Genomic DNA, 12,714 nt, shown 5'->3' with positions numbered 1-12,714 from the left:
AATTTGTCAAATGATTAGATTTGTTATATACTGCTATGCAAATGCTTAAGAATAGCTATCTGTCAATCTCAAGAGAACTGCATATATTGATTAGATTGTCAGAAAACATGTCTATCATTACATCAAGTTTTCTTATTTATAATTCAATACTGAGATTTGGGTTCTATGAATAAGCTATTGTGACTTTCGCACTTCTCAGAGATCAATGAAAGCATGTGAGCTACTACATATTTAACCACATGACTATTTTATTTTTCCAAGCCTAAGAGAGTGGGTGATGGGATCCTTTTCCCACCCATGTTCACCGTGGAATCAGTTCATGTGCATTACAGGTCTAGAATTCTAGTATATACCCACAAGCTAACATCAAGATAAATTAATGAATGATTGCAAATTTTACCTTAATGTGCTTCTAAGCTTCTTTGTTGTATTTCTCCAATTCCAAGATTCCTGATTCTATACATGACAAATCCACCTTAGTGTCTTTATCCTTGCAATGCTCACTTTTGTGTGCACGTGCTTTTCATGCCTAACCTGTCAATCCGTATAAAGGGTAGTTATTGTAGTTATCTTTCATTGCTTTTCAGTTATGTTGAGTGGCAAATTTTTATCACATAGTACTGCAGAGATCTGTTTCTACTCTGTCCTTGTGACGGTTTTGAATATTTCTTTCTTCTTTTGTATAATATGACGACAGTAACATAAAGGGCTGTATTGTATCATATATCATTACTTTAGTTGGAACTTTTAACATGTGAATTTCAATAATTTGTCCTCTGTGTTCTCTATCATATATTGCAGTTCTTCCAGAAGCGAATGCGTAGTTGGTCACCTAGAAAGGGGATGCTGTGCTGATAGAGGGGGGTGGACATAGACCAGATTAACTATTCAGAAAATTGGGTTCATTGCCCTGGTATGCACACAAACCAGATTCTTCTTCCGTGATAGAGAGAATGATTTATCCTTTTTTTTTTCATCTTGTTTTTTGTTTGGAGGGGGGGTGGGGGGTGAAAAGAGAGAAGGATGTTAACTCACTGGTTGGTGGACTCATAAGTGAAAGGCAACAGTTCTTTTATTTGCAAAACAGAACTTTATTTAGTGCAGCAGAAATACTGATATTATGAAATATAAACTTTCAGTGAGTCTTGCCTTTTGTCTTCGAAACTCATGATTGTTTTGTGATTCTCCAATTTCATAGCAGAAGATCGGTGTTAAAATGTCATGGAAGGCAATCGCCCTTATGGATGCCTACGGACAGCAATTATCCCCACAGCAGGAATGGCCGCACACTCCTGGCTGAGTAATCCAGCAGCACCTGCATGCTTCGGTGATTGGAGGAGAACAAAAAAGAAATGAGGGAAAATGAAAGGTCTTCGAGAGTCTCCCAACAAAGTAGCAAGGATATAAAATAGTGACAGCCCAATCTTAAACCACCTTAGAGTCTTAGAACATCGCACATTAACGGCTAAAATCTAGTTTAACAGTCCACACACCCACAAAACACCTCCAAACTGTCTTGTTTTAGTAACGATTATTGCGTAAGAATAAGTGGTGAGTGAATTTTATGCCAAAAGCGGAGAGCTCATTTGTTGTTTTTTTCCTTTCACAAAAAGTATTGCACATGTCCAATCCAATCAGAAATAATGAAAGAGAAATTTAATACTCCAAAACAGCCTCCAAGTGTTGCATAGATATTGCGTAAAAGTAGTTGCGGTGAATCAATCTTGTGCTCCATGGCCTTCATTCGGGCGCTTGTATTTGCGGTGGACGAAAAGAGGGCCACCACGTTGAGCCAAATGATTAAGAGCAATAAGGGTGCGCTTCCTCATCCTCACCTCCCTTTCGGCTCCAAGGTAACACCAGGACTATTTATAGAAAAAAAATTCTCAGCCCATTCTACCTTGTCCAACATCTAGTATATTGTTCAAGCTATCCGCATCACTAGAATTGGCCTTTTGATACAGGCAGGCACCCACATCATTTTCGCATGCGAGCACCTCATAAAGTTAGAAAATAAACAGTTTTACAAGACTTGTGGACATGTCTGATCTTATCATCGGATCCAATCCCCGATATACTCAGCAATATAAAATGCGACACAGTCTACAATATAAAATACGATGCAGTCTACGATGTTGTTCGTCTCCTAAAAGATGTGCCGAACAAATCGTGATGGAATGACGAAGATAAATCCAGATATTATGGAGGAGTAGATGGATCTCTAGCTGCTTTGTATTATCTGGAGTATAGCCAATAATGCTTAATCTTCCTTTCTTATCCACAAGGAAAAAAAGCTAGGGAAAGGAAAAACCAAAAAAGATTAACTTTCACTTGTTGAAAACTATGTCAACTGTCTTTGAACACCTACAAATACGTAGCTGACTACGTTCCAAATGAATTTGGAGTTAACTAGTGCAGCTTGTCGACCAGGCTGCAACTGAGGTCCACTTCCACATTATCGTCCACCAGCACTGCTCCCATCAGAGGTCACCACCACCACCATTGTAGCCAGGAGAGTTTCCTTTCGGTGAAAATGTGACTAGGAGGTTGGACCTACTAGGTATTAAGCTTTAGCAAACATTTTAAATCAAGGCTTTAGTCACATTGGTACTACATTAAGCAAAATCTAGTGTGCCTTCGTCGTCTGAGGCTCCGAGCAAACTAGATCTTAAACAATACTACAAGCACAAGGGATGCATGTGGAGAAAAGTACAGAGGATTGCCATCTGTTGGGTCCCATGCCCACTGTACAACATGTCATACGATAACTACAACACAAGTGGATTCACTGATGTATAATGAAAAACTATGACAGTCTATTCTTCTCCCTGTGAGTACAAAAAGATCCAACTTTCAGATGGGCACCACAAATACCCAAAAAAGCTGTTTCTGGTATCACAGAGAACCCAAAATTCTCAGATACATCAACACCCAGAAGCTCATAATCCATAACCCAACAAATATTCCACAACCAATGCAAGAACAACTACTGTCACTAATTCCGACAAGAAAGCGGCAGTCACCGATTGAAGGGTCAAGGAATGTAATCATTCCAAGCCCATCAAAATCACAACTTCGTGCATCCTGCTTTTGTAGCTGATAGTAACTGTTGAATGCATATGAGATATTTCCCTTCTCTCCGATGGCATTGCAGGATCCTCCATAGAGGAGAGTGGTGCAATCAGCAACACTGCAAGCTAGCTTCATGTGATTTGCAACACCACCAAGATCTTGAGATGGGTTGGCAACACACCACCTTGACGGAAGATATTGAACATTTTCGGCATTCTTTAATCCGCCATGGCCCACTCCAAGGACCAAGGGGTACTTAGCCTGACCGTCAAAAGAAAAAATCCCCCAGTGTCGCTCAAAATTCCCTGGAAGTATGCTCTTTTGTTCTTCATCAAGAAGACTGAAGAGATAAACGTCCGCTGGAGGAACCCCAGGCCTCAGAGGAGTCCCTTTGTTACTCCAGACATGACTGATAAGGCCTTGGTTGAAAGCTCTTGCAGCACTAAGATTTGCACTTGGTGCTCCATCTGTCGGCCAGCCCACTTCACCAATTGCTATAGGCATTTGCCCAAAGCCGATTTTAGTAAGAGCCGCCACTAAGGTGTCAAAATTTCCATCAAAGGCATTGTAATACACGTTTGGGCCATCCACAACAGGGTGTGAAGATCCCCCAAAGAAGGCATAGTCTTGTGGGAAGTCCGAGCTCTGGTAAAGACTCAGGAAAGGGTAAATGTTAACCACGAAGGGAGATCCATTGGAATTGAGAAAAGAGACCAGCTGGGTCATTATCTGAGTCAGTTCAGGTCGAAATGCTCCTTGAGAAGGAAGTGAGGCAGACTGATAAGCATCAGCATTGCAAGGGACGACCAGCTTTACGTAACCTGCCAGGTTTGCTTTTGTTAATGATTGCTGAAGATTGAGCATTGCTGGAAGAACCAGGGACTGATATTGCCCCTGGTAGCTTGTAAGAAAGGGCTCGTTGCCGACAGCAATGTACCTGTGTTCGGTGCAATAGAAAAATAGTTTATGCAAGTCCAAAAGTGACTGAACATAAGCAAATATGTACAAAACAAACAATTATAACATTAGATTTTGTCAACCACCAGACAGTTCAATTATGATGGTAAAACAAAGAAGCAAGCCTTCTCAAAATATATCACCAATCCATTTGCACACGAATGATATGGCTCTCGGATTCCAGATCCTAGTTCATGTTACTGGTATTTTGTATACAAATAGGGCAATCACCTCTGAATTCATGCCTGAGCAGTGTCAATTCAAATCAAATGCAACAAAAGTTGAGGCGGCCTGGCAAGGAATTCTATAGAGACAAACTGGACATGATTCAGACATGATGACATAATTAGCTGTTTATGTACTATCCCTCTCAAGAAGCTATAAAATTTGGACCAAAATACAACTGATTAGACAATTAAATGATCAACCATTTATTAAGAATTTCCTCTGAAAAAGGCAAAGTGTGGTGCACCTGATAAAAATCACAATTGCGTAAGTGCCAAGACCAAATGTATACACGTACATTCAGAAGTTCTCATAAGTGAACCACCAATCCACCCTTTTGCTGTATACAGGACACTGTTAGCATTCCCAAGAGCTTGAAAAGTTCATGTCACATGTATGTGGTCAAATGTTACTACATTTGCTTTGGATGAGTTTAAAAAGTAATGCAAGTTAACACTTGATCCTATCTCTAACCACCATGTCTGTATCCATGCAATAATGCAAATAAACCTATGACTGTCAGTCTACATGCATAATCATCAAGGGAAACATCTACGAATGATCTCAAATGTTGATGCCCAAAAGAAAAAAACAATGAAATAAAGAGAGAAGAAATGCGAAGAAGGTTTTCTTAGAGAAAGAAGACATGAAAAGATGTCTTTTCTTCTGGTGATCCCCACACAAATTCTGAATATTTAGAATTTTTAGGATTCTAAAAATCCCAACCAGGAAGGCTGATGAATAAAAAAGGTATGAAAAAGGGGGGAGTTTTTAAATTAGAAATATAAGTAAATTATTAAAAACAATGAAATAATAAAGGGACGAGATGCCGATCTTGACAATCCTTGCATGTTCCTAAATTAAAAAAATAGAGGAAAAAAAAAAAAAAGAATGGAGGGAATTGAAGGCTATTGCCAGGTTTAATGTTCCTAGGAATGTCTGAAAGTTCTTGCAAAGCCTGACCAGGTTCGAGGTAGTTTGAGTCTATTAAAGAAGATACTTGGTCACCCTCATTTCCGATGGTTCATCTGCTCTAACTTCCTTATTAAGGTTGTCTTAGAATATATTGAATATAAATTTGTCTACCGTTATGTAGAGGTTAAAGTTTGCGACCATGAACTATTTAACCTGAGCATCATCTAGATTATATTCATATTCTACTGTACCTCACGACTCATTAGCACTTTTGATTTAAACAATAAACTATACAGTTTATCAGACAGGGAACCATGAATTCGGTGAACATCCTCTTATGGCATTTCTATGAACGAATCTAGGATGAAATGGATGCAACAATCATGAGAAAAAGGCTACAAAATAGATTGACGTAGATATTAGAATATAAAATTTTATATGAGTAAACTAAGATGGATATAATACTAATGTGAAAGGATCAGTAGAGAATGCACCCACATTTATGGCAGGTCCATCTAATTCAGCACGCACATAGCATAGGTTTACAATAGCACACGAATGATATGATATGATATGATATGAGAGGAATTATGATGTTTATTACAATTTTTTTAATGATATGATTTTTCCAATATTGTAAAGCAATGACCCTAGCATCCTACAACAATTTATGCACAACCAAAATAACAGAAAAACCTAAGTGGATGCCTCACAATGTAGCATGCAAGCTCAATTTCTTTCAGCATTAGATTATATTAGCAATATAAAATAGATAAAATCAGAGAAAATTATTGGGTAAAATGTCTATCTTCAAAGGCTTTTTCACATTAGTATTAATGGTTTGGATTCTCAGTCTCGCATTGGAAATGGGGTTCCTTGGCATGTATATGAGAAAAAGCAACTTACGAAATGGGTTTCAGGCACCGTTTGGATGCATAATTCCCTAGCTTATGTGATATCCCACACATTAACACAAAGCCATAAGAATAAAAAGGTGTAGAGAAAGAAATCACAGGAGATTAGGAGAGGCCATCCATCTGCAATCCGAAGATTTAAGGATATAAAACTCAATTGAAAGGTTATTTTCGGTATCTCCAAAATCTTTGGATTGCAGGATCAGCAAATATCCATGACTCCACCTAGCTATTTCTCTTCTCGCCTCATGTTGTCAGCCCCCCAACCAATGTGTACATATCCCAGGATTCTGGGAGGCTAACATCTTCCTCGGCCCTCAGGGTTTCACAAACTATTCTGATAGTATATCAACATAAAGGCAACTCATGCAAAGGAATGAGAATTCAATAGCCCTTGTTTTGGCACGCACCAACCATTGTGGTTAGGAATCCTTCCAAACCTTATAGTTTTTTCCACTCACTCCTGTGTTCACACTCTTAATTGCATTTGGCATTTGCTAAAGTCCAAACCATGACAAAAATTCATGAAGATTCCACTGTGGATGGTCGCCAGAGCCTTTCAGAAATCCTAAACTCAATAGTATGACTTATCCCAAAAGAGGACACTAGTGCTATTTCCTCCGCATTTTGAATTCCTCGATGCCCTAACTAGAATGCATCCATTATCCCAATACACGACATACCCAAAGAATTCAAAAAAAAAAAAAATCTTTCTTTTACAACACAGACACATATGGATCATCCTTCATATAAAGATTCCCCAAAGAAATAAAAATAATTCTTCATTAATAAAAGAAATTAAAAAAATAATTCCTCAGTAATAGTGAAAGGGCGTTAAGAAGATTCAAGCAACAGTTATCAAGATTTAAGCCCGTAAACACGGAAAAATACCCAATGTTTACGCCGCCTTTAACCATATATCTCGACACATTCTGAGTGACCCAGAGATCGGAAGTGGCGGGCGAAGAGCCCAAAATCCCGAGCATGTCGTTGGGGATGCCCACCATCACTTGGATTCCGCTCCCCGCCAGCGCCCGGAGCACAGTGGGGTCGGCGTCGAAGAGCTTCACCTTGGAGATCTTGTTCTCCTTCATGAGATCCACAACAATGGAGGGCTGGAGCCGGTGGGACGACAGCGTACCCCAGTTCACGCCAATGGCCGCGTCCACCATCAAGGCCGATATTTGGATTTGGAGGAACAACGACAGCACAAGAGCTGAAATCAAGTGCAATGCAGCCATTTCTCCTCCAAATATTGGATTTTTAGACAGATTTGACAAGGGATTAAAGGAGTCTGGGGGAAATCGAATCGGCTTCGGCCCTTTTGGTTGAGGAGGTGGGGTGAGAGAGATGGGAGAGTGGTGGTTAGCTGGTAGTGTAACTGATAAGAGGGAAAGTGGAGAGGGATCATACGTCTGCAACTCTAGGAAAGAACTTTTTGCAATTCCTTCAAGTCGATGACACATGTACATATTGGTTAATTGTTGGACAGCTGGCCCCGTTTGTAAGGATTATGAAGGTGATTTGTTGGAATTAGAATCGAATTCGAGGTGGACAACGTTTCAATGATTTAAAAGAGACTTTTTGAATGAGACAAGGACCACCTGCCCGGCCTAAATAAGTTTATGTTTAACTTTTGATTTGGCTTTGATTAAGTCGGTGGCGAATGGTAACTATTTAACAAGCATGGGTTTCTGATTTAATTAATAAGGTTGTTTGAAGAACTGCAGATGATTAATTGAATCTTATTTGATGTGAAGAAAGAAATAAAAGCTATGCATCAGATGGGAAGAACATGAAGCCACATATGCAACCAAGAAAATTTTCTTGTAAAACAATTGAGTTTTACATCCATTCTAGTTGTCTAGAAGAACTTGTTTCCAAGACCACCAGCTTCTCTCAGCCATTGTAATTTCTTCTTTCCACTTCTAAATTAATTGTCATGTCTAATTTGTTAAGCCAATGCTAAGCTTATATGATATATTACAAATAATTTTGATCATATGGAAAATAAGATGATATAAAATATAAGATGACATAATTTTAGTTGGCATGTTTGTTTTCAGACGAGAATAAAATCTATCTTGTAAGGTAATAGAGCGTGGGTAGTGAAATGGTACTGTGTTCATAGCAGCAACACAAAAAAAAAAAAAAAAAAAAAAAAAAAAATTGTGAAAAGAACCTTCTACCTAAAAAAGAGCTTATGAATGGGACGCTTCATATCCACGGTCCACAATCCTCCGATCTAATCTCACTTATTTTGCCCTCACCGTATCACTTAATTGTACATTTTACAAACTGAGCACCATTTCTGTAAAAAATTTTTTTTATGCACCGTGAACGGTGCAGAACCATGCACATCACTCTTGATGATTGATTCTCATATAGAGCTGATAAAAAAAAAAAATATTTCGCACGTCGCATCCCGATCCCATACGAAAATCAATCACTTTAGACGATGCACGTGATTGCACCACCCACCGTGCACAAAAAAATTTCTCTTCCTATAAATAAATGAGCATGATAAAAGCCACTTAATATTACAAACTATGTTTTAGCTCGTTCCTGCAGGTGGCTTGGCATGAGTAGCATAGAGAGTAGGTTTGCATGACATTTGAATATTTTCTGACTTATTTTTTGTAAGGACATATTGAATCCTATACTGACAATACATTGGATAAATTTTAAATTAAAAAAAAATAAATAATATCTTTTGATTAGCTTTTTGAGATAATGATTGTATTTAGATGCTAACAAAAATGCTGATGGAAGTAGGTCGATCTTAAATATTTACATGACCAAAAAATATTAATAACACCTTTTGATCAGCCTTTACCCAAGTTAAACTGACCCATCCCACTTTGTGGAAGGAGCTAATATGTAACCAACTTCGCATCAAGCATAGTTTACAAACATACGGAACAAACTTGAAGTTACAATAAGGTCAGACGAAGTAACAGCTCACAGGTCCTCATGAGAGAAGGGTTAGCAATCGGGAATGCTAGCTCGAGCTTCCCTTCTTTCACTGAATTAAGCTACATAAGGCATAGGCAGCAACATTCTGGTACCAACCGAAAGAAGGGAAGTAAAGGCAGAGGTAGCACAAACCATTCAGCTCACAGGAATACATTTTCAGACTCCAAATATTTTCCTTTTCTCACCCCTGCTTAATCCTTATTAGAACTTCACTATTACAATGATTAAAAAGAAAAAGTTTAGAGAGAATCTTAATGTTGGAGGAGTTTTCTTCTTGTCCATTACCACAGGCTTTTCTTAGCAAAACACTGACCCAAAATATGGCGAGGAAAGTACCAAAAAGAACAAGTTTGATGCATGAAGAATCAAAGTTGGAGAGGTCATCTGGAAAGACGATATTGCATGAAGAAAGAGAGGATACTTTCAGAAGTTGTTGAGAGAGTCGGGCCTAAGAGTAAGGATAGAAACAAGCACGCAGGCAATGAAAAGTCTGACACCTAAGAAAATTATATGAGGATCAGGCATGAATGAAGAGGTAACATTTTAGGAACATGGTTAACATAAGATAATTATTTATGCGACAAGTTAATTTAATCAATGAACCTTCAAAACGGGATATTAAAGCAAATAAAACCGCTAACGAAGAAAAGATTTGAAAGAAGACACAAACACATACACATGCACGCACAGAAAATGCACCATTTATAGCTTATGAGTTCAAAGCTATGGGAGGGGGTAACTGAATGAAGGCAAATAAAAACTTTTTTAAAAGAAAAAAGTTTAGGAAAAACACAATAAGGTACTTTGGGAGATAGAACATGTAGATTTAACTTATTTTTTGGTACATATAGGGAAATTTTCAAGCAAAAAACAGGTCCTCCTTTTTAGATTCAGAAAGCAGCGACAAAGTCTCAATGGCCCTAGTTATAAATAGATGATGTTGAGAACCACGCTCGTGTTATACATGCAGCAATTGTTCATATACTGGTGAGACCCCTCAGTGCCTTATGTAGACCAATTTAGCCTGAAGTACCTAAACCCAACACTTAAACAGAAACATTGGTACGCCACTTGGGCACAGCTACCTAGGGAGAAAATTTTTAGATATTTGAAGGACACATACCTAGACCTGACACAAACACAAATCCATGTAACATAGCTGGTGCATCTTGTGTGTTGTAGTGCTGCTTGATAAAACTAAGAAGAGAACAGGCATTGAATAAATAACAGAGGAAGTTCTACAGAATATAAGTAATTGGAAATCAAATGTAAGAGTGAAGGCAAGCTGAAGTTAAAAAAAAAAGTTCTCCCACATATTTCAAATTCCATTCAGATGGGTGGAGAGATAAGCAAGGATGCATCAAATAAGATAATACCAAGGTGGATGATGTGTAGATGCACATTGAATTACTATTGATTCATCTGTTAGGATTTGACGCCTCGAGATTCAGCCCACATTGAGCCCACAGCGAGGTTCGCGACGAAAAACGGAGTCCAACGAGACCAAGATCACCTGAATCGGAGCTCGGATGGAGGAGATACGAGCTTTTGAAGTCGGCACGAGAATCGAGGCGGCGGAGGACCGCCGGCGACCGGCGGCGGACGACAGCGGCGCGGCCGCAGGCGGCAGCGCGCGGGACGCACGACCCAGGCCCCCGCGCGCGGGCCGGCCCAGGCCAGCGGCCTGCTGGCCCCCTTGCCCCGGTCCACCATGGACCGGGTGGTCCACGGCGCGGCCTGTGGACCGCGTGGGCGTTTCCCACGCGTTTCTCGCGGTCCACGGCACTATTCCGTGGACCGGAGTGCGATCCAACGGCCCAGGTGGCTCCCGATCTTGATCCGACGGTCTGGGATGCTGATTTGGCTTGTTTAGGACTCTTAAACCTAAGTAGATTAGGTTTAAACTCTGTTTAAGCCTTTAAAAAGGCCTGCGACGAAACAGAGGAGTGGGTGGTTCGTTTTCTCGCCGCCGTACGAACCCGAGAAGAGAGAGAGGGGCGAGAGCGCTGTGAGAGAAGAAGCAGGAGGCTCCTGGACAGCGGTCGCCAGGCTCTTCAGGGGTTCAGGGGGGTCTCCAAGAGAGAGAGCTTTTGTGAGAGGAACTTCAGATGAGAGAGAATTGGGTGTACAAGGGTTGAGGGTGAGGTCTCCTCTTGTAAAATTTATTTTTCATAGTGAAGTTTGCATGCCCCGTGGAGGCGAGCCCTTTTGTGGCTGATCCACGTATTTTGATTGTTTTTTTTTTGTTTTGTTTCTTCTTTCTTCCTGCTGCATCGCGTGGTACTGAAAGGATCTTGAGAGGTGGTGTCCTGGCCAGACATCCACCCAACAAGTGGTATCAGAGCAAGGCGGTACAAGGACGCAGATTGCAGTGGTGGTGAGCAAGACTAAAGATGGAGAAAATAGGAACAATCAAGATGGAGATCAACAAGTTTGATGGTAAGAGCAATTTCTCCTTGTGGCAGGCAAGGGTGAAGGACGTGCTCATCTAACAGGGGTTGATCGATGCTCTCTTGTGCGATGAGAAGCCGACCACCATGGAGGTGCGGGATTGGAAACGGCTACAGATACAGACGGTGAGTACCATCCGCATGTACCTGGCGGATGAGGTGGTGATCCATGTGCTGAGCGAGACTTCCCCGACGGTGCTGTGGTCGAAGCTCGAGGAGTTGTACATGGCGAAGTCTCTCACCAACACTCTTTTCCTCTGGAGGCAGTTTTACTAACTGTGGATGACTGAGGGACAGAGCGTGCAGGAGCATCTGAGCCACTTTCAGAAGATCCTCACCGACCTTCTCAGCGTTGGCGAGAACGTTGAGGAGAAGACCAGGGTGCTGGTTTTGCTGGCGTCGCTTCCCTCTTCGTACGAGTCCTTGGTGACTGCTCTTCTAGTAGGGAAGAGCACTATCAAGATGGACGAGATCACCGCGGCGATACTCCAGAACGAGGTTCTCAGGAGGGAGAACCCAGCTTCGAGCTCAGGTGTCGATAGCTCAGCTTTGGTGGCTTCTGGAGGTGCAGGAGGCGGTAGACGGAGCGACAGGAGATCGCAACGAGGACGGTCTAAGTCCAGGAGGGACTTGAGCAAAACCAGATGTTACCGGTGTGAGGAGTTGGGGCATCTAGCCAGAGATTGCCCTCAACTGAAAAATCGGACGGTGGCTGCTGTAGCGACGGCCGGCAGCGATTCAGATGGAGATGTCCTGGAGATATCTGACGAGGTATCTACTTCTTCCCAGCAGTGGATATTAGATTCTGCATGCCCCTATCATGTGTGTTGCAGAGAGGAGCAGCTTGACTCCCTGGAGAACAGTGAGAGCACTGTATATCTGCCGGATGGATCGAGCTGTGCGATCAGAGGCATTGGGACGGTCAGCTGGAGGACACATGATGGTGCAGTGAGGAGATTGGGGGAGGTCCGATACATACCCGATTTCAGGCGGAATCTTATCTCACTTAGCAGACTGGATTCGAGAGGCTACAGGACGGTAGCTGGTGGAAGAATCCTGAGGGTGCTACGCGGCGATAGGATTGTGCTGGAGGGGAAGAAGGGGAGCAGAAGACATTATTACCTGGCAGGGAGCCCAGTGCGAAGTGGAGCTTCGGGAGCCAGGTGGAGCCCAGAGCGAGGTGGAGCTCCAGGAAGCAGATCGGG

The 12,714-nt window shown here is 41.4% G+C and overlaps 1 protein-coding gene and 1 pseudogene across 1 annotated transcript; one reads left to right on the top strand and one right to left on the bottom strand.

Moving 5' to 3' along the window:
• Positions 1–12,714, top strand: part of LOC140851044 (agamous-like MADS-box protein MADS1) — an 84,917-nt pseudogene that overhangs the window by 51,897 nt on the left and 20,306 nt on the right.
• LOC105050623 (glucan endo-1,3-beta-glucosidase 5) lies at positions 2,770–7,688 on the bottom strand. The gene is made up of 2 exons (XM_010930711.4): positions 6,975–7,688; positions 2,770–4,009 (listed from the first exon to the last, which is right to left on the bottom strand). The coding sequence occupies exons 1-2, from the start codon at positions 7,553–7,555 to the stop codon at positions 2,896–2,898; spliced, it is 1,695 nt and encodes a 564-aa protein (XP_010929013.2). The 5' UTR covers positions 7,556–7,688; the 3' UTR covers positions 2,770–2,895.

This window comes from Elaeis guineensis, chromosome 8, assembly GCF_000442705.2.
Source record: "Elaeis guineensis isolate ETL-2024a chromosome 8, EG11, whole genome shotgun sequence".
Taxonomy (NCBI): Eukaryota; Viridiplantae; Streptophyta; class Magnoliopsida; order Arecales; family Arecaceae; genus Elaeis; species Elaeis guineensis.
Note: the sequence above shows the minus strand (reverse complement) of the source record. Positions and strands in the feature narration are given on the sequence as shown.

Excerpts from the sequence above, each read along its gene's own strand:
- LOC105050623 (XM_010930711.4), bottom strand. The coding sequence starts at position 7,555 with ATGTACATGTGTCATCGACTTGAAGGAATTGCAAAAAGTTCTTTCCTA. Across the intron at positions 4,010-6,974 it reads AAAGGCGGCGTAAACATTGG|GTACATTGCTGTCGGCAACG; the intron begins GTATTTTTCCGT and ends CACCGAACACAG.